The 22868-nt window shown below is 35.2% G+C and overlaps 2 protein-coding genes across 4 annotated transcripts; both read left to right on the forward strand.

Moving 5' to 3' along the window:
• LOC109330019 (golgin candidate 6-like) lies at nucleotides 1584-17550 on the forward strand. The gene is made up of 19 exons (XM_019563974.1): nucleotides 1584-1721; nucleotides 1824-1873; nucleotides 2809-2936; nucleotides 3013-3065; nucleotides 3703-3849; nucleotides 3973-4046; nucleotides 4137-4206; nucleotides 4416-4469; nucleotides 4560-4655; nucleotides 5315-5365; nucleotides 5433-5519; nucleotides 5606-5719; nucleotides 5803-5874; nucleotides 7255-7440; nucleotides 7602-7705; nucleotides 7874-7922; nucleotides 8115-8180; nucleotides 15003-15773; nucleotides 16678-17550. Exons 1-19 carry the CDS (start codon nucleotides 1698-1700, stop codon nucleotides 17224-17226), a joined length of 2745 nt encoding a protein of 914 aa, XP_019419519.1. The 5' UTR covers nucleotides 1584-1697; the 3' UTR covers nucleotides 17227-17550.
• Nucleotides 18343-21595, forward strand: LOC109328991 (protease Do-like 5, chloroplastic). Of its 3 annotated transcripts, none has more exons than XM_019562648.1 (6): nucleotides 18343-18642; nucleotides 19156-19227; nucleotides 19606-19668; nucleotides 19753-19842; nucleotides 20914-21036; nucleotides 21454-21595. In XM_019562648.1, exons 1-6 carry the CDS (start codon nucleotides 18421-18423, stop codon nucleotides 21574-21576), a joined length of 693 nt encoding a protein of 230 aa, XP_019418193.1. In that variant the 5' UTR covers nucleotides 18343-18420; the 3' UTR covers nucleotides 21577-21595. The 3 variants fall into 3 exon arrangements, with proteins under 3 accessions (XP_019418193.1, XP_019418194.1, XP_019418192.1); XM_019562649.1 differs by lacking the exon at nucleotides 21454-21595 and adding an exon at nucleotides 21280-21407 and having other exon boundaries at nucleotides 18344-18642; nucleotides 19075-19227; nucleotides 20914-21090; XM_019562647.1 differs by having other exon boundaries at nucleotides 18346-18642; nucleotides 19075-19227.

The following is a 22868-nucleotide window of genomic DNA, read 5'->3' on the forward strand; positions in this document are numbered from 1 at the left end:
TCAAATCAGAGACACCTTACCTTAAGGCCGAAATTTTAAATATATTTCAATTTTTGAAATCTAAACAAGTCACTTTAAAATTTGGATGCCTAATAAAATTTTAATTTAAACAAGTATTGTACTATACCCCACGTCAAAATATAAAGTTTTAGATAACTACTCTCAATTATTAATAATAACATTTTGACATATTATTCCCTTTATGTTAATCAATATTATTTTGAGTAAATTACACTGACACCCCTGAGTTTTAGTGAAATTATACAAACCACCCCTCAATTTTTTATACTACACAAAACCTCAGGTTTTTTATACTTTCATTACACCGACCACCTCTGCACGAGAAATAAATGTAATCTTTTAAACAAAAAATGTGATAAACGTAATTAAGTTAACCAGAACATGACATATTGTGGAGACAAGTCCAAATAATATATAAGTTTAATACCTCATTGTTAAGCAACTACCCAACTCGGCACTGTGTGACGAAGCCGACACCTCGACAAGAGGGACTCACGCATCAAGAAATCCGAGTTGGTCCGCGAGGAACTGTCGAAGCCCTTGATGCATCCCCGATAAGTCCTACGTGCCCGTGCGATTTAAACAATATTTCTTTAGAACTGTTGATGCATTTTGTAACAAAAAATAACGAAAATATATTGATTTGTATATTATTTGGACTTGTCTCAACAATATATCATGTTTTGTTTAACTTAATTGCATTTATCATATTTTTTGTTTAAAAGATTATATATATTTCTCATGCAGGGGTGGTCAGTGTAACGAAAGTATAAAACTAGGGGTTTGTGTAGATGTAAACAAGTGAAGGGTGGTTTGTGTAATTTCACTAAAACTCAGGGGGTGTCAGTGTAATTTACTCTATTATTTTTTGTATACCAATGATATTGTATCACACAATGAATAAGGAGTTAATTTTTTATTTTATTTTTGATATGAGATTGTCTTTTCTAACAAGTGTCGCTCTTCTAAACTATTGCTATTTTTTAATTCAATACATTTTTTATATTATTGATTAATATTTTTTCTTCTATAAATAAAGATTGTAAATAAGATGTAATTTAACATTATTATAAATAGCAAAATGGACAAGGCCAGTGAGTATGTCAACATAGCCTGTATTTTTTATAGTGGTATATACAAAATTTTTCTATTTCCCATTTAGCCTTAGTCTGCCAATACTATGAGCATTTCTGTAAGACAATACGGCCGGTTTTTAGACCTAATTTAGGAAAAAATTTCATATAAATTATAATTTTAATGCCTAAAAAATTATAATGTAATATAATTTTTTTCAATTTTTCATATATAATATTAAAGTTATTTTATTTTTTATCTTCAACTAATTTATTTTTTTCTATATCAAATTTTTTGTTTTTTAATTATTCATATGGAGAATGCCCACTTGAAACGTGCAATGCCACTACTTTGTCATCTCTAGCCATTATATTATTAATTATTTAATAAGAGAAGATTCATTTACAAAAAGGTTACTGCATGTTTTTGAATTAGCAAATAAAAGTGAATTAAGTTTTTTAAACTCAACTTAATCTTATATAAAATATATAAAGAAGTAAAGTATCGTACTAACCTTGCTTCGGTGTTTTCTGTTCTGTCGTTCTACAACGATCTCCTCACCCCCTTTTCAACGATTTTGGAGCACTCTGTGATTTCAGATTATGGATTTGGTGTCTAGTTACAAGGTAAATTTTCACAATTCAAATTGAAATTAATCTCACTGCATTCGTTTCATATTGAGAAGCTACACGAGGAGGTTATATTGATGATTTATTCTTCTCGTGCAGGGAGTTGTAGGGTTTGTTTTTGGAAACGAGAATTCTTCAAATGCAGATAGGTATACTTATTTTTTTAAATTTAAGATTGTATTATTAAGAGGCACAAGTCCTCGATTTGTTTGCCTTGTGACCTGGAGCTAGTGATCGCGAATAAGACTGTATAATATATTTTCTACGATCTCACTAGGTGGGAGTCTCGTGGACTCAGCATCTTTTTTTTATCATTATAAGACATAATAAGTGTTTTTTCCTTCTAATTATTATGATGTTTCTTATTATTTTTTCTCAAGAAAAGATGTGTAGGAGAACTGTTGTATTTGGATATCATGGTTATGTGTCATATGTTCCTATTTCTATGCTACTTGCCTTGCTCTTAGTTCATTAGTTAGAGAAGGTTAAACTCCTTTTTTTTGAAGTTGTAATGTTGTATATTGGAGCATGTTTGGATAAACAACTTAATTAAGCACTTATTCATTTTTTGTTGTTGAAATAAGTTAAGAAGAACTTCTGTTTACAAGCTTCTCTTATAAGCTTATTGAAATAAGTTAAGAAGAACTTCTGTTTACAAATGCCCCTTAGTCAAAATTATTTATTGAAGAAAACTTGATTACAAATATATTTTCAAAATCTAATGTGGATTTTTCTGTTTCAATGTTCTATATAACTTGGTCGGCCATGAATTTGTTGTTTTAGTTATTCTACTGCATGAGATTTAGGAGTGCCTGCCTGTTGATCTATATTTTGTTTGTCGAAATTAAATTTTGTTGTTTATCGACTTCTTCTGCTGCTTTGCATGTTATCTTTTCTAGTTTTCTTCAAAAAATTTCTGTTGTTGCATTATCTTATCACTGCTATTTTGAACTGTATTTTATATTTTGCCATTTCCCATTGTGGGATTTTCATTCCAGTGCTTTGAATCGCTTGTTTGATCCAACGATTGTCTGTAGCACCTCATAACTATGTCATACTCCTTCTATTTGTCTTGTCTCATTAGCTATGTTGAGCGCTTACTTGATCGCATAAGCAATGGTAAACTAGAAGAGGATAGGAGAAATGCTATTATTGAGCTTCAGGCTGTTGTCTCAGAAAGCCAAGCTTCCCAGTTAGCAATTGGGGCAACAGGTACATCCTGTCTCTCAAACTTTATTTCTCTTTGTTTCCTCTTGCCTTACATAATATGTTTAATACAACTCTGCAGGCTTTCCTATAATGCTAAGTGTCTTAAAGGAAGAACGTGACGATGTTGAGATGGTGACAAAACTTCTTCACTGCCATGTCTTCTGGTCTATTTGTTTTTTGTTTTTTGCATTAGTCAAGGATCCAGATCATCAAATTCATTTTAATAAGATAAAGATGGGATAAAAACTTTGAAAGTGATATGTCCAAGCTTATTTTTTGACAGTTCAATTATTAGATTCATAATCTAGTTTAGCGTGCTAAATCTAGAGTTGAGTAGTCTTTACTTCACGACTATCTTGTTATGCACTAAATTGTTACTAGGTCAAATTTACATTCATCAGTCATATGTAAAGCAATGTCCAAAATCCACACTGATATCTAACGTACGTATTTCCTGTTTTTGGCTTTAAGTTATCTTTTTGACCTTCTTATATTTGTTTTTGTCAGCCGTGAATGGGTTCTATGATTTTCTCTTCATCACTGGCCTTTATTTTGCTCCGATAGGATCTTTTTTTGACATTTTTTTATAGCATCAATCAATGCAGTATTTCATTTTTCAACTTACTGTTTTGGTTGTTTCAGTCTCATTTTTTGATTGACGGACATTGGTTCAGTTAGATTGTGAGCCCCCTCCCCCCGAGATTTGTACCACTTTCGTTTAATATATCAAGTACTAACACTGTGTGAAATGAAAATTATATCCATGCAGGTTCGTGGCGCCTTGGAAACTCTTGTAAGTGCATTGACTCCTATTAATCATGCAAAAGTTTCAAGTAATGAAGTTCAGCCAGCTTTGATGAATGCTGATTTACTCTCTAGAGAAGCGGAAAGTATCCCTCTTCTTCTAAGTTTGTTGGTAAGAATTTATTTACCATAATCATGGGATGCATTCCCAATTTTATCACTCAAAGTTTCATTGATTTTTAGGCATATGCATATAAATCATTTCGTAATATTTTCCTTGGGGGTACTTTGACAGGAAGAGGATGATTTCTATGTACGATATTATACTCTGCAACTATTGACTGCCCTTGTCAGTAATTCTCCACAGAGGTATTAGTTTTCTAGCATCTATTTGACTTTAATCCATCAAATTGTTAAATCATTTAGCTCAGAAAGCATCATTGCTGAGTTCCTCTTTAGATTACAGGAAGCTATATTGATCATCCCTCGTGGTATAACTCGGCTAATGGATATGCTTATGGATCGCGAGGTACAAGAATTGAAAGCTTGTAATCCTCCCTGTAACCTTTCTAAACTTAATTGTTTTTTGTCATATGTCGACACAAAATATACTTGTTTAACATTTACGTTTGCTTACCCTCTTTTTAAAAGAAAACCTCGGATATGATAATTCTGTTTGAGAATCTCTTTGCTTGGCTATTATTGATACTGGGAAAATAATCAACGTTTACATTCCAGGTCATAAGGAATGAGGCCTTATTGCTTCTTACTCACCTGACCCATGAAGCTGGGGTAACCTTTTTGCTCTAATAGTTAATTTTTCCACTTCAATTTTTTTGGGTAACATACTGTGTCTTATCAAAATTTATTTAATAACTGTAGGAGATTCAAAAGATTGTCGTCTTTGAAGGTGCATTTGAGAAGATTTTCAGTATCATAAAAGAGGAAGGAAATTCAGATGGTGGAGTTGTTGTACAGGTCATACATTGTTACCATATGAAGTAGTTTATTTAACTTGCTTTTTAACTACATGATGTTCTAATTCAAAGCTGCTTATAGTTATGAACATACACATAGAGAGGTTTTTTGAATAAAATACTTCATATTTTTTTGTTTTTTGGTAAAATACCATACAAAAGAATGCTAGTGCCAAATAATTAGTCAGGGCATAACTTTTGGTGATGCTTTCAAACAGCATACCTGCTTCAATTTTCAATTGTTTTGAGCTAATTTGTATGGACATTATATTTGCCATCTTTTGTTATAATATTGCTTTTTAATGATTGTTGACTGCACTTTCATATCTAATCTTGTTTATATGGGTAGTTTCACGTGAATTAAGGAAGGTTAAAATATCATTAAATTTGTAAACAATTGTATGTAGTTTACCCAAAACTGTCATTCATTAATAAAACTAAATCATTTTCTTTTCCACTAAATTGTTTGAGTAAATAAGAGTATTATGGTAACATATCATTTACTGTACATAGAACTTTGAAAAGGGTCCTATAAATAGGACCAAAACAAAAAACCCAAAAGGGTCTTATAAAATGGACCAGAGGGGGTAATATTGTATGAGCCTCATTGAACTTCGTATAGCTTTTGGTCCAGATACTAATTCTTAGGTTAATGTGCAGGACTGTCTTGAATTATTGAACAATTTGCTTCGTAATGATGCATCCAATCAGGTTTGTTGACTCTATTGTGTTCATTCAGTTCTTATCCTGGTACTGATCTGAACTAAGTACACTTCAGGTACTACTAAGAGAGACTATAGGACTTGATTCATTGATATCAATTTTGAACCTGAGAGGAAGTGCTTACACTTTTACTCAGCAAAAGGTTAGATTCTTTCTAAATTTTAACTTTAGTTTATACTATAAGTGATCCGTTACAGCTAACTTTTTTTATAAACACCATGTCAGTAGACAATCAATCTACTCAGCACGTTAGAAACAATTAAACTGTTAATAAAGGGAGGTCCTGAGGCCAGTTCTGGGAAAGATGTGAACAAACAGACAAATAAGACAACTCTGGTTCAGGTTTGCCAAGAACTTTATCTCATGATTCTTACATAAGTAAAAAACAGGTGATCTCATTCTGTTGTTTTTTGGACTTGTTGTAGAAGAAGGTACTGGACCATTTGTTAATATTAGGTGTTGAAAGCCAATGGGCACCTGTTGCTGTTCGCTGTGCGGTAAGATAACTTTCCTTTCTCTTTCACGTTGTATTATGTATTTAACTCTAATATAAACAAATTGTAGTAAAATATTAGAGAAGTAGATTAGTTTAGTGATAAATCCTTGGTGTGCAAACTTCATAGGGCAATCTATAGTCTCAAACAAACCCCTAGACAATGGTTTGAAAAGCTTAAGGATACTCTTCTCAAATTTGGTTTTCTGGTAAGTAAATGTGATAATTCACTCTTCATTCATACCTCTTCTTCATCCAAACTCTATGTGTTAGTCTATGTGGATGACATTATAGTCATTGGGTGCTCTTCTTCACTTGTTAACAAGGTCATTAAGGATCTCAGTGCAACCTTTTCTCTCAAACAACTTGGAAAACTTGACTACTTTCTAGGGGTAGAAGTTAAGCATCTAACTGATGGTTCTCAACTTACGTCTCAATCCAAATACATTAGAGACCTTTTATATAGAGCTCTTATGGGGTCTGCTAAGCTTGTGCCTGCACCCATGGCTAACAACTGCATTCTCTGTCAATAAGGGACTAATACCTATGTTGATCCTTCCTTTTATAGGTCTATCGTAGAAGAATTGCAATATGCAACAATGATTAGATCTGATATTGCCTTATAATGTAAACAAAATTTGTCAAATTATTGACAATCATCTTAAATCTCACTGGGTTTCTGTCAAAAGAATTCTAAAATACTTACAAGGCACTGCGACCTATGGTTTATCGATTAAGCAGGCTTTTGTATCTACTCCTGTAGCCCTAACTGCATTTTGTGATGCTGACTAGCCCTCGGATATAGATGACAGAAAATCAACCTCTGATGCTTGTGTATTCATTGGTCCTAACCTAGTTAGTTGGTGATCTAAAAAACAATACACCGTCTCTAGATCAAGCAAAGAAGCTGAGTACAAGAGCTTAGCTCTTGCATCTCAGGAAGTAATGTGGATAGAATCACTTCTTAGTGAGCTCAAGTTTCCACGTCAAACTCCTATTATATACTATGACAATCTCAGTACAGTTGCAATGTCACATAATCCTGTTTTACACAACAACACTAAGCACATTGAGCTAGATCTCTATTTTGTTAGAGATAAATACAGAGCAAGTCTCTTATTGTCAGACGTGTGCCCTCTGCTTTATCAAACAACAGGCAATCTCACTATGAGGTTACTGGTTCAAATCCTGGAAACAACTTATCCGCTAGCGGGGATACGGCTGCATACATGTACCCTCCCCAAACCCCACTAAGTGGGAGCCTTGTGCATTAGGTTGCCCTTTTATTTATGTTTTGAAATGCTTAGTTTGTAATAAAATTTCCTGCTGTGACAAAGTATGAAAGGGGTGCTCACTTTTATTCCGCTAACTGGATCTTTGTTAGGCAATGCAATGTATTGGTGATCTGATTACTGGAGATTCAAAGAATCTCGATCTTCTTGCTACCAAATTTCTTGGAGAGGAGCCACAAGTTGAACCAGCTCTGAACTCTATACTTAGGATCATTTTGAGGACTTCTAGCATGCAAGAGTTCATTGCAGCTGATTATGTTTTCAAAAGCTTTTGTGAGGTTTGTTATGCATACTTGTTTCTTGATTTCCCCCCGTTAAAAGCATCATTTGATATCCATTAATTCTGGCTGGAGTAAATTATACTATATGTATATATCATTTCTGAATTTGTTTTGTTTTCCCCCTGTTGTGAACTTGTGATTTACTTTATCTAATTCAGAAAAATGCTGATGGCCAATCAATGCTGGCATCTACACTAATTCCACAGCCATATTCTATGAATCATGCACCCCTAGAGGAGGATGTCAGTATGTCTTTTGGAAGGTTTGCTTTGTTGTTGACGCTTTAATGTCTGTTCTAGTATAATACTTTGTAATATAAGATCTTAACTTCTCTGATGTGACAAATCCTTGTTAATTTATGTATCCTATATTATCGTATGTTTGTTGCGAACTTCAATTGTTTTAAGATTTTTAATTGTTTCGTTTTCAGCATGCTATTACATGGTCTTACTTTGGGTGAAAATGATGGTGATCTTGAGGTGTGATACTTTCTTTATATGTATTTCAGATCTATCATCTATATTTAAAGCTAATGCAACAAAAAATGTTGGTTGACAATTCAATTAAACTATATCCTTTTGATCTTTGAACATGGAATGGATGCTCATTTTCATGATTTTTTCTTGTTGTGTGAGAACTAACTGTCTGGCTTACATTGTGTTAAAATTTAGGTTTGTTGCAGAGCCGCTAGCGTTCTATCTCATATATTGAAGGACAATCTCCCTTGCAAGGAAAAGGTATTTCAAATAATTGTCTCATTGTATTATTTGCTTTTATTCATTGTTTTGGCAGAGGTGGTGGGACCATAGAGTTCATTTGAGCCTTTGTTTTTAATGATAATTTTAGTTTTATGACTAAGTTTTGGCTCACGTCACTGAAGATCCTAGTTCTCCTCCTCCATCCATGGCTTCTCCTCTGCGCACTTCTTCTCCTTCCCTCACTCTTCCTCTTCCGTTAACGAAGCTCACTGAACACAACTTTCTTGTGTGGAAACAGTTCACTGTGGCAGTTCTCACATCGAATCGCGCAATTAGGTTTGTTTCTGGTGATGATATTCCAGAAAAATACCTACTAGAAGAGGATCGTCTTCTCTGTAGCGTTAATCCAACGTATATAAGCTGGGAAGAACAGGATCAAATGATCATTTCGTGGCTTCTCAATTCTCTTTCAGCAGATCTGCAACCTAGAGTTGTTGGTTGCAGACACTCTTTCAGCTTTGGTGCAAAATCAATGAGTATTGCCATGCTCAAACAAAAGCCAAAGGTAGGCAACTTAGGGTTCAATTAAGGTCAATTGTTAAAGGTTCAAGTACGATTTCAGGGTATCTCATGAAGATCAAGGTAATTGTTGATTCTTTGATTTCAATTGGATCTCCTATAACCCTAGCTGAACACATTGATTGTATTCTTGATGGATTGCCTGAAGAATTTCACAATTTAATTACCACTGTTGAAAGTCAAGAGGACATTCCTTCAATTAATGCACTACAATCTTATCTCTTAACCTTTGAAGCTAGATTAGAGATAAACCGCACCAAATCCATATCTGATGCGTTATCTGTTAACGTTGTTGCTGCTTCCCCTTCGAGTTCTTCGTCTATTAACTCACATATGCAACATTATTCAGTAAGGTCTCCTATGTCACCTTCTGTACCTAGGGGACGCAATGAAGGAGTTCCATCTCAATTTACTGGTGCTCTAGGGTTTAGAGGTAATTTTTGTAGTAATCGTGGCAAGGCACGTGGTAGTTTTGGTGCACGTGGTGGTGCTGGACCAAGAGGTAGCTCTGTGTTTATTGAGTATTTTAACAAGTATGGTCATGACATTTCATAATGTTACTATGCACCTTCTACATATGGTTCAGATCATTATGGAGCTCCATCTGTTTTTGGTTTACCACCTTACAATAATTCTTCCTACACTGCACCTATGGCCAGACACTATCCTAATTCTACATCACCTTACTATCCTCATGTTCCAAGGAACTTCAATCCATACTCTGGACCTCGGTTTCCACATAATAGGGGCTCTTACCCTGGACATTATGATCAGTTTGCTTCTGGTGCTCAACTTTCTCTCTCTGCTGCTCAAGGTTACTTTGGCTCTCCATATGCCATGATAGCTTCATCTTCTGGTGGTGCTCCTGGTCACCATACTAATCCCCCTGTGTGGTATCCTGACTCAGGTGCAACCAATCACTTGACATCTGATCCTGCTCTGGTTCAAGAGCCAACTGAAAAGTTCACCGCAGATTAGATCTATATGGGTAATGGTTCTAGTATCCCTATCTCTTCCTGTGGAAATTCCAAGTTTTATTCATCTTTTAATCCTCAAGTCTCTCTATCTTTTAAAAATTTACTACTTATTCCAGCTATTACCAAGAATTTGCTTAGTGTCTCACAATTTGCACAAGATAATCCTTGTTATTTTGAATTTCACCGTTATCATTGTTTTGTCAAATCTACTGATCAGGTTCTGCTAAGAGGAACTCTCACTTCAGAGGGACTCTATGCTTTTCATGATCTGCAGCCTTCCATCTGTCCAAGACCTTCCACTGTTGATGTCGCTAAGCAACAAGTTACTCCTAGTTTTCCTTTCTCTGTTAATAAAATTGTACACAACACTACTAGTGGTTCATCTACTTACTTCCTTTGGCATTGTAGGTTAGGGCATGCTAATGACAAAGTTGTTTCTAATATTCTTACTACTTGTAAAATTTCTCACTGCAATAAAAGTGTTTTGGATTTTTGCTCTGCTTGTTGTCTAGGCAAATCTTATAAATTGCATGCTTCTGACTTTGTTAATACATATCCCAATTCCTTTGATTTGCTTTATGTTGATCTATGGGACCTGCACCTGTTGACTCCACCACTGGCTTTAGATATTATTTTTCACTTATTGATTCAGCCACTAGACGCACCTGGATCTATTTGCTAAAATTAAAGTCAGACACCATCACTTTGTTTGACACCTTCCTTACAATGGTCAAAACTTAGTTCGATAACATTGTAAAGTCTGTCCAAAGTGATTGGGGTAGGGAATTTAGGCCTTTCACTTCCTATTTGACCAAATTGGGTATTTCTCATGGAGTAGCTTGTCCTCATACTCATCACCAAAATGGGACAGTTGAGAGAAAACACAGGCACATTGTAGAGACTGGTTTAGCCTTATTAGCTCATAGGTGTCTTCCTTTGAAGTTTTGGGATCATGCTTTTCTTACTGATGTTCACATAATAAACAGAATGCCTTCTCCCAAACTTGCTTATCAATCTCCCCATACACTTCTTTTCCATACCAGTCCAGACTACCTCTACTTAAGAGTTTTTGGTTGTTCCTGCTTTCCCAATCTCATACCTTTTAACAAACACAAGTTAGACTTTAGATCCTCTGAATGTACATTATTAGGGTATTCACTGTTTCACAAAGGGTACAAGTGTCTTACTAGTGATGGTAAAATTGTCATATCCAAAGATATTGTGTTTAATGAACATAGATTTCCATATGCTACACCTTTTTAGTCTTCTTCATCCACTCCTACGACCACTGTATTCCCTGAACAAATTTTAATTTTTCATAACCCTACTCCTAGTCCCTCACACACACCTAGTTCTGTGAGTCCTGTCTCCTCTGGTTCTCCTCATCAAATACCTCATAGTGGTAACACTGACATCAGTGAGTCTATATCTCTGTCTAATAATTTGTCCCCTCCAAACAATGTTGATGTCCCTGTTGAGTCTAGTCAAACCACTGACCTTGTGTCTATTAATTCTGATCCTAGTCTTACCACTACACCCAGAGAGTCAGCTTCTGTCCCTACTTCATCTCATCCTATGCAAACTAGGTCTAAGTCAGGGATCTTTAAAACCCCTAGAGCTTATTTAGCTCACATTGAGCCTACTTCAACTAAGGTTGCTTTGGTTGATCCTGTTTGGGCTTCTGCTATGAAAGATGAATACGATGCTCTTATAAAATCGGATACTTGGTCTCTAGTGCCTCTTCCTCCAACAAAGTAAGCCATTGGCTGCAAGTGGGTTTTTCGAGTGAAAGAAAACCCAGATGGCTCTATCAACAGGTATAAGGCTCGGTTAGTGGCCAAAGGGTTTCATCAGAAACTTGGTGTTGATTATAATGAATTTTTTTCCCCTGTCGTAAAACCTATCACTGTAAGGATTTTACTCACCTTGGCTCTCACCTATCATTGGACCATTCAACAACTTGACATTAATAATGCCTTCCTTAATGGGCATCTCAATGAAGAAGTTTATATGCAAACAACCTATGGGTTTTCAAGACAAGGACAAGTCTTTAGTATGTAAGCTTAACAAATCTCTATATGAGCTCAAGCAGGCTCCTAGACAATGGTTTGAAAAGCTAAAAAAGACTCTTATCAAACTTGGCTTTAGCATCAGCAAGTGTGATAACTCCCTTTTTATTCACAAGTCCACTACCTACAAATTGTTTGCCTTAGTCTATGTTGATGATATTATCATCATAGGATTATCTCTTCCTCACATCAGGGCTCTAATTGATAATCTTAGCATTGCCTTTGCTTTAAAAGACCTTGGTACACTTGATTATTTTCTGGGAATTGAAGTTAAATATCTCAAGGACAAATCAACACTTCTCTCACAATCTAAGTACATCAGAGATCCCATTGAAAGAGCTAATATGAGCGGAGCAAAGCCTATGTCTTCCCCTATGCTCTCTAACTGCAAACTGACTAAAAAAGGGTCCAATTACTTTGAAAATCCTTCTTTGTATAGGTCTATAGTTGGTGCTCTCCAATATGCCACTATAACAAGACCTGATCTAGCATACTCAGTAAATAAAGTCTGTCAATTCTTATCTGCTCCTCTAGAAGAGCATTGGACAACTGTGAAAAGAATCTTGAGGTACTTAAATGGCACTTAAGGCCATGGTTTGCATCTACAACCTGCTCTTTCTTCCTCTCCTTTGGATCTTAAGGGGTTCTGTGATGTTGACTGGGCATTAGATTGTGATGATAGAAAATCCACATCAAGGGCTTGTCTATTTGTTGGGCCTAACCTTGTCACCTGGTGGTCCAAGAAACAATAAACTGTCTCCAAGTCCAGTACTGAGGCTGAATACAGGAGTCTAGCTTTGCTTGCTCAAGAGTTTTTGTGGGTTCAATCCCTCCTCACTGAATTACAGTTTGCTTACACTGTTCCTCTTCTTCTTCGTGATAATCTCAGTACAGTAGCTATGGCTCATAATCTTGTCCTCCATCGAAGGACTAAGCATATTGAGCTTGACTTGTTTTTTGTCAGAGAAAAGATCCAAAACAAGTCTCTACAAGTCAAGCACATCCCAACTAATTTTCAAACTGCAGATGTGCTCATTAAGCCTCTATCTCCTACAAGATTCATCACTCTCAGAAAACAACTTCAAGTTTGCACTGCTGATCTACCTTTGGCTTCTAGGGGGTTGTATTAGAACACACGGTTATTTTGTAATAACAGTGTGTTAGTTAGTTGGTATTTTGTTTGTTAGGAATAGTTTTATTCCTTCTTGTATCTTTAAGTTTGCTATTCTGCTTACCAAACAATGTTGCCCTTATTGGAACTCTATAAATAAGAGTTTCCTCTCTTGTATTCTCTAAGTTTTCAGAAATACAAAATATCTTCTTGTAACTGCTAAAATTCAGTTACACTTTCTCTTAGATTCAGTTTCCTCTCTCTCTTTTCTTCTTTGCTTTCTCTCACGTTTACAGTCTTAAATTATAACATGAAAAGGCTTCCCCCTCGGGAATTTGGTATCAAAATTATTATTTTCTCCAAAAACCAAAAAAATTTGTTTTTACTCTTAACTGAAAATAGAGGGGAAGTTGACATTTAAACCACAGACGTGACTTACCCCTGCTTCCTACTTCTAAGGAACTCGTATTTTCAACTATTCTTAAAAATTGCAGTTGTTATATCAGTCTGCATTCGGGACTAAATTAGTGTTGTAAAATAGCGGCCATGGCGGATTGTGGTGGCAGTTTTCCAAAAGAGTGCTTTAAAAAATACGACGTTAAGTGGCGGTGTCTGCCATTGAGTTTATGACCCGTCATGGGGGTGACGGAAATGGCAGATGTGTGGGATTTTCTGGGGTTTGTTTTTAGGGTAATCTTGGATTTTACCCACAAACTCAGAAAGCCTAAATTATCAAATGCAACACTCCTCTCAATTGAAACCGCAACTCTCCTCTCTCACAACCGTGACACCCACTCCCACTCACTGTCACACAGCAGCGACACACCCTTCCAGCGTGTCCAGCGATTCCTCTTCTTTCTTCATTCTCTGAGGTAACTAAAAGCCTCAACAACTTTCTTCTTCTTTAAGGATATGCTGCCGAGTTTGCTCTCAATGAGGAGGATAAGGTTGGGGAGGAGCAGGATTAGGTTGGGAAGGAGGAGGATGCCGAAAAGGAGAGTTAGATCAATTATCTTTAATATCTCTCTTTACCTTCAGATTTTTAGTTGTGTGGCCTTATGAGACTTGTTAGTATTGTTCATTTTACCATTTAGTATTGTTCATTTTACCATATAGTATTGTTCATTTTACCATTTTCTAGTGACCTCACAAGACTTGATGAATTTTATTGAAGCCTATGTTATGTTAATTGTTGCCTTGTTGTGATGTAGCTTATGGTACAATTTTTTATTTATTTTCTATATAAATTATATATTTTTTAATGGCCATTTGCCCGCAAACCCGTCCACTATTTTGATGGCGGAATTTTGGCAATTTGCCACAATCCACCATCCCCATTGACAACACTAGTTCACTAAATGCTGAGGTGAAAAATTATGATTTTATCCTATAACAAGATTCGACAACTAAAAACATTAATTATGCTAATAAACAATAATATACATAAAATTAGACTTGGTAATTTCTTAAATTTCACTTTGTATCTGGTTTGCTTCATATGTATGAATGATTAACAATTTCACCAGGCAAATATAGAGAGAAATATAAAAGCTAAAAAGAGGGAAAGAATACAACGACTAAGGCTTGGTTGTTGTATTTTCCCCCCTTTTTGCTTTTATATTTCGCTCTATATTTTGTGATATTCTTATTCATTTAGTTAAAAGGGTAATCCAAACATAGCAGATGGTAATTTTCTATGGTTTTCTAACAAAACTTATATGTAGATTTCTTTTGTTAGTCTATGCATGTAAGACGTGATATTCATAATTATGTGGCATTATGTATAAGCTCATAACCACTGCATTACTTGTTTTTTGGTCTTCATAATGGTAGTCATGTCCCATTAATGGTAGCTCATAACCGCTGCACTACTTGTTTTTTGCATTATTGTTTATCTAACCCATAATTTTAAAGAATATGCAGGTTTGTCCAATGAACTCGTAGCAAAATGTACTTTCTGTCTATATAGGCTTTTTATAATTTTTAGAGTCATGCGAAGGGTTAATATTAAGTTATTTAAATCATATACAAGTTAAACATGCTTTGTTTTATGGACATTGTACATTGAGATTAAAAACAGAAATTTTGGTTGTCATCAGAAAAATCTTATCAGGCTATGTTGCAGGTTTTACGAATTGAAATTGAGGTACCCATGCATTCTTTAGGAGCTCCAGAGCCACTTATACACCGAATGATGAAATATTTGGCTGTTGCTTCTTCGTTGAAACGCAAAGATGGAAAGTCTACTATATCAGGAAACTCTTATATTCAAGCCATTATCTTGAAATTACTGGTTACCTGGCTAGCAGATTGCCCGAGTGCAGTGCATTGCTTCCTCGATGCTCATCCCCACCTCACTTATCTCCTCGAGTTGACATCAAACTTGTCAGAAACATCGTGTGTAAGGGGTTTTGCTGCACTTGTCTTGGGTGAATGTGTGATTTATAACAAATCCAATGATAGTGGAAAGTCTGCATTTGCCATCGTTGATGTAATAAGTCAGAAAATTGGGCTTAGCTCATACTTTTTGAAGTTTGATGAGATGCAGAAAAGTTTTGTTTTTGCCAGTGTTGACTCATCTCTGATGCGTAAATCATTTTCTAGATCTTCAGCAGCTAGCATGGCTGATATTGAAGATGTAGTAGATGAGAATGAGTTCTTTGAAAAGAAAAATCTCGATCATCCAATTCTCTCTTCAATCTTGGATTCTTACTTTGTGAATCTTGTTAAAAGACTGGAAGCGGACATTAAAGAACAGATTGTAGAAGTTTATAGTCATCCAAAAAGCAAGGTGGCAGTAGTACCAGCTGAATTAGAGCAGAAAAGTGGTGAAAGTGATGGTGAGTATATAAAGCGGCTGAAAGAATTCGTTGAGAAGCAGTCCTCTGAGATACAGGTACTATTTGTCATGAATCTGTTCCGTTTAGGAAGTCTACATTTACTGTAATTAGGAAGGTGCAGGTTGAATGTACTCAAATCAACATTAATATTTCAGAACATTTAGTTTTGTGCTTTTAACTGGTGTTATTATTTTGCTTAAAGTGAGATTTTGGGGTTGGTTCAAATGATACACACATTATAAGATTATAAAGAACATTGTTATGACATGTTTACTTGGATATGTTGTTCATTTACATCCTTGTCATTGGTCAATTTGTTCATGAAGTCAGGTTTACTTCTGATGGATTCTATAGCTAATCCATTATTGATCCATAATCCTCGTAATCTATACTTTTGGTCCCTATATAGACGCTCATTTTCAACTTGGTTCCTATAGGTACAAAAAATTCAATTTAGTCCTTTTGTGTACACTAACTTTCAACGTGGTTCTTGCCATTTGTTGCAATGACACTGATTGATGGAGTTAAAGTATAGAGACCAAGTTAAAAATGACTGTCTTGTGTAAGGACCAAAGAGAAAATGATGACTACGTATAGGGACCAAAAAGTATATGTTTAGTCCCTACATGTGACAGTTGTCTGCAATCTGGTCTCTATACTTTAACTCATATAAAGGGCAAGGACTAATTTGAAAATAATTATACATATAGGGACAGAATTAAAAAAAATTGTATGTATAGGGACCAAGTTGAAAATGAGCGTCATGTATGGGGACCGAAGTATTCTTCAACTAATAATTATTAGTTCGACATATTTATCCCATGGAAGTGATGGAAAGCCGATTATAAGGATTGGAGTATGATTTGACTGTAACAGACAACAATGTAGAAAGTATATAGTTTGACTACTCTTGATATGCATTTGATTTGATGATTTCTCCTTTTCTTGTCAACATTTCAGGATCTCCTTGTTCGAAATTCTACTTTGGCTGAGGACCTGGCTAAGACAGGTGGAGGTCATAATTTCCAGTCCGAGCCCTCAGACAGAGTCCAAATAGATAGACTCCGCAGAGATCTCCAAGAAGCCTCTCAAAAGTTGGAGTCCCTCAAGGCAGAAAAGGCCAAAGTTGATTCCGACGCAACAATGTATCAGAGTTTAGCTACAAAGACGGAATCCGACCTAAGGAGTCTTTCGGATGCTTACAATAGTCTTGAGCAAGCTAACTACCAACTGGAGAATGAGGTTAAAGCACTGAAAAAGGGAGTGGGAGTGTCCTCAACATTCCCAGATGTGGAAGCAATAAAAGCTGAAGCAAGGGAAGAAGCTCAGAAAGAAAGTGAAGGTGAACTGAATGATTTGCTTGTGTGCTTAGGTCAAGAACAAAGCAAGGTGGAAAGGCTTAGTGCTAGATTACTTGAGTTAGGAGAAGATGTTGATAAACTACTTGAAGGTGTTGGAGATGATGTTGATGTTGGTGTTGGTGATTATGATGAGGAAGATGATGAATAATTTATTTCCATTTTTCCTCTGCTTGGCTCATGTATACATTTTGGATTTGTACAGTTTAACACACAATCTATATGGGGAATGGAGCAGAACATTATTCCTTGGTTGGATTTTAAATTATGATTCCTTTAGAACCTGTTTCTTGCTGGTTTTATTTTAGGATATTGGGGATGGTTGTTTCTTTTTATTGCATTATTTCGTTCTCCTTTTGTGTCAACCAAATCAATTTGGAAGAAATAGTTTAATGGGCAATATTTGTGTTTTGTTATATTTTAAGATAGGGATTATGTTGTAATTGAATACAACTTTCATGTTATGTTCTTGTGATATCTACCAAAATTGTGTTAGTTTTATTGTTTAGTCCAGGCTCCATTCATATATCCGATTTGTAAAGGTTCCTACTTGATTTTTTTTTTTGCTTTTTTTCTCTTGGGGTTTTCTTCTATGATATGAAAAACTAGTTACTTCTATTTGATTTCGTGGAAGGAATACATAGCATAGGGACCCATAGTTCTATTAACTTAGGATTATTTATCAGATGATATTTGTGAGCATGTGCAAAATTATTAAAAAGACTTAAAAGATCAATGTTTTGTATAATTTGGTTGTTAGCGTATGTTATTTGTGATCATGTTATTAAATTGATACTGAAATATTGCAGGGTTGATAGATAATAATATCCTTAAAGATTATTTGGACCAATACAAATCCCACTTCACAAATCACATTTGAATTTAGTTTCAAAATATTGGTCATTACCATGACCTGCTAACTTTTTAATTCATTGTTACACAAACTCACCAACTATTAAGCATACAAGTTAATAACTAACATCTCATATTTACTCTAAATCTTCATACATTAGATATATGAATCCATTTATTTGTAAAACATTCAAATTACTCATAATTAACAAATATGAGATTCCTTTACCATCACATAATTCACTTAGAATTCAAACACAACACTAAATTAGATTTTTTTTTACCATCACATAACTCATTAATTTCACTCATTGATGGGATAATTTATAAGTATTCCTAAATCATGAGGCTTCCTCTATCCCCAATGAGTAAAATAGGATCAGAGTCCTTTAAATGAATGGTATGAAATTTCATTTAAAACATGTCTTAGTGAAAATTGGTCTTATCCTTTGAGACACACCAAGGACCATAATTTTGCTAACACTTACTTACAATGAGAACCATGACACTGTTTTGTCTCAGTACTAACCTCTCTCCATTGCCAAAGCTAAATCCATCATCCTCAACAAAGATCCTTCCCTCTGTTACTGTTACTAGTCGCCGAAGAACATTAATCTCTGGTATAGTAATGCCCTTTTTGCTCAATTTAGCAGCACCACTTTCTTTTGCACACCAGATACTTGATCAAGAAGACAACCTTGTACAACTCTTTAAGGTCCCTTTTTCTTGACACCCCTTTTTCTCTACTTTGATTAATTTCAATTTGGAAGTAGAAATAAATTGTAAAGTTGTTTACTTTTAAATTGAGTTCATGTATATAATAGTGTAAGGTCTCACTAGATCCCATGTACATAATAGCGATAATTGTTAGGAGGAAGAACCACACACCCCGGAAAAAAGATTAGTTGTTACTCATATGGTGAGGGATACCCTTGGTTATACTAAAAAAAATTTGGTTTATGGGTTTTGAGTCATTAATTCATGCCCACATTGTCTTTTTTATTATTTTTATTGCTTCAATTTTGTACATTTTTTCATCTTGGAATTGCTTTTTATATCTTATCATTGATTTGTTTGTTCTGTTTGACATTATCAGATAATGGTTTTTTCCTCTTTTTTTAAATTGAAGTTGGGTTGATTATCACAGGAAACTTCACCATCTGTTGTGTTCATTAAAGATCTTGAATTGAGTAAAGTCCCTAAGGCCTCTTCTAATGAAGTCATTCAGCTGAATGAGGATGAAGATGCAAAAGTTGAAGGCACTGGTTCTGGCTTCATTTGGGATAAATATGGACATATAGTAAGAAAAATCAAATCTAGAAAGTTAAAATTGTTCTTCCCATTTTGATGTGCTTCCACTTGTTTATTTTCTTTTTATGTCAAATCTGATTAGTGGACAACTTTTGTTTTGAATTTCATGAGAGTAGTTATCTTATAGGACATTATTACTTGCAAGATGTTACCTTGGTGCTTTTAGTTCAGTAAAGATTGAAATAAGGAAAATGTTAGAAGAGTGTGAATTTCCTTTTGTCATAATTGGACCGTGAATGACTAAATGTAAGGCATGTATATATAATTCGGCTAGATATATCAACAACGAATTTTAGACTCTCCCGTGCTTTGACTATACATATTCGCTCCAAATAATTCAGTGTCATTTATTCTTTCTGTTTGACAGGTTACTAATTACCATGTTGTTGCTAAACTGGCTACCGATACAAATGGTTTACAACGTTGTAAGGTTTTCCCTTATTCTGTTAATTCCATCGAACTTCTTATTTATCTGTGTAGTGCTAGTAATGTGTACTCAAACTCCCATGTACAGGTGTCCCTAGTTGATGCTAAAGGGAATAGCTTTTACAGGGAAGGGAAGATAATTGGGTTCGATCCAGCATATGATCTTGCTGTTTTGAAGGTATAGATTCTGATACTCTTTTTTGTTCGTTTCTAAACATTTGATATATTTGTCACTCTTTCAAGATTCTTCTATTTGTTCCCAATCATAAATATCTCGCCCCTTTCCAACCTATTAACTATGACATGTCCTCGTATTTGATACTTGAATACCTGCATTTTTGTTTTCAGCCATTGTCACCTAATGGCTTTCGTAATGGAAAGCGGCTAATTATTTTCATCAGAAGAGGGTCATTTGAGAGAACTTCAATATTTAAAAGCCAATCTTTAATCTGCTACTCCAAAGGTTCTAAAAATTATTGTCTACCTTAGCTTGCCCACATTAACATATACATCATTTTTTTAACTTCTAAGGTTCTAAAATTTAATGAGCAAACTAATCTGATATTCATGACTCTGAAGCCAAGTGACTGGATATTTCTCTGGTACAAAAATGCAGAAATATTTAGCTTACAATGTAATATGTCTTGGCAAAGAACAAGTGACTGCATTTGATAATCGTAACTTTGTGGCTAGGCCATCTTATAATTCATGGTGTCCAAGCATGCTGGGACCTTTTATCATGATGAACTACTATTCAGATATTGCGAAGCTATGATAGGCCAAAATTAAGATAGGAATGGATCTGGAAGTATTGGCATGCAGTTGAATGCTTTGAGCCTTATTTATCTTCCTTATTTGTGAGTTCAAATTGGCTTGTATCAAATATCATCACATAGCCAGCCATCTGCATGTGCCTCCCATTTGTTTGGAAAAACATAATGAGATTTTTAGTGAATGCATGGTAATATAACTAAGCCCCATTTTATATCAGTTTAAACATGGTATTTATTCATTTATTAGAGGGTAGTTCTGTTCTACCAAAATCCGTTTCGTATGTTATTCGGGCCTGTTATTTTATAAAGAGGTAAAATATTTCCTTAGGCCTTAGATTTAAACATGAATTTTCGCTGCTCTTCTTTTTTCTATGTAATGAAACTGTCATTAAGGTAACATACATTTAACTAAAGTTTCTCTCTATTTCTCATGATAGGCCATTGTCAGAAAGGCATAACACTTGTTCTATTTGCAGGTTGATGTTGATGGGTATGAAATAAAGCCTGCACTTATTGGTCAATCTAACAATTTACATGTTGGCCAGAGTTGCTTTGCCATTGGAAATCCATTTGGATATGAGAACACACTTACAACAGGGGTAACTCTTTTAATAATTTGAATCTAACATTGTAGGCCTAATGAGAAAAAAACCAATCTTTTTTTTATACTACTAAGGGTATCTCCTTGCCATATGGCTAAGGAGCTAATCCTTTTTGGGGTGCATGACTGCTCCTCCCAACAAGTGTTGCTCACAGGAATCAAATCTTTGATCTTTTGGTTTTTATGGGAATCTAGCAGGGCTTTTCACCACTAGATCAACACCTTGTTGGTGAAAATAACATATCTAATCATGTAAAATGGTTGCAAAAGAAGGATGTAAATTCATGGGTAAATTTTAAGAAATTATTATTGTGCTATCCTGTAAAGGTTTTATCATGTGGTACCCTACTTGATGTACTAAAAAAATGAAATATATAACTTGAGCAATATTTATTGTCTAATGTAAATTATACAGGTAGTCAGTGGTTTAGGACGTGAGATACCTTCGCCAAATGGAGGGGCCATTAAAGGAGCTATTCAAACAGATGCACCTATTAATGCAGGTAAGCTATACCCTGAACTGAGGTCCATATATTAGGACTCTAACCCCAAATATTTGTTCCTGATAAGGATTAAGATAGATTTCTAGGAATTTATAGAGAATTCGAAGAAATGACTAAGAAACAGGGAATCTCCTTCAACGAGAGAGAGTTCCGGAGTATTATTTGAGATTTTCAGAAGAAGAATATTGTTTTTGTTACAAAGAATAAACTACTTTTGAAAAACAGTTTTGTTACTATTTATAGACTTCCCTAACTGTTTAACTGAAACAGTTTTCTAAAACTGACAATATTACAAAAATTGGGAAATATACAAATAAATGCCTAAATGAAAAGATCCATATCAATACTCCCCCTAAAACCAATCCTTGTCCTCAAGGATTGAAAAAACGGATACTGCTTTTTCAAGTCATAATAGAATTCCCAAGTTGCATCTTCCTCCTATTGATGCTTCCACTTCACAATGACCTTAGTAATAGCTTGGCCCTTCCTTTTCACCGTCATTCGATCTATAATTGACTTTGGTTCTCTGCCACTCGCCACGGCGTCTGAACAGAGTGGAATCTGGGTCGAGGTGGGAACTGATCCTACATGCCTTTTAAGCTGAGAAACATGGAAAACAGGGTGAATTTTTTATGTTGGGGGAAGTCTCACCTTATAAGCCATCATGCCCACCTTGTCTATAATTGGATAAGGCCCAAAAAATTTAGGAGCTAACTTGGCATTACTCCTATTAGCCACGGAATTTTGTCTGTAAGGATGTAGTTTAACATAAACCATATCCCCCACCACGAATTGTCGATCCTGCTGCTCTTATCTGCAATTTGTTTCATTCGATCTTGAGCTCGCCTTAATGGAATTTCAACACCCTTAGCATTTCTTCTCGTTTGATTAAATTGCGATCCACCAATTCCACCTTCGAATTTCTAGGAAGATATGGTAGATAATGAGGTGATGGCTGACCATAGACAATCTCATAAGTGGTGGCCTGGATTGATGTGTGAAAGGTAGAGTTGTACCACCATTCCGCCAAAGCCAACCATTGCAGCCACTGATGTGGTGTATCTGAGCACATACATCGCAAGTAAGTTTCCAAACATCTATTTAGCACTTCGGATTGGCCATCAATTTTAGGATGATAAGAGGAAGAAAGCTGAAGGTGGACTCCTTGTAATGCAAACAATTCTTGCCAAAATTTGCTTACAAATATAGGGTCCCTATCACTGGTAATAGAAGCAGGATAACCATGAAGTTTAAACACATTGTCTAAAAAACACTGAGCCACATGCGCAGCAGTATAAGGATGAAATAAAGCCATAAAGAGGGTTGC

This window comes from Lupinus angustifolius, chromosome LG16, assembly GCF_001865875.1.
Source record: "Lupinus angustifolius cultivar Tanjil chromosome LG16, LupAngTanjil_v1.0, whole genome shotgun sequence".
Classification (NCBI taxonomy): domain Eukaryota; kingdom Viridiplantae; phylum Streptophyta; class Magnoliopsida; order Fabales; family Fabaceae; genus Lupinus; species Lupinus angustifolius.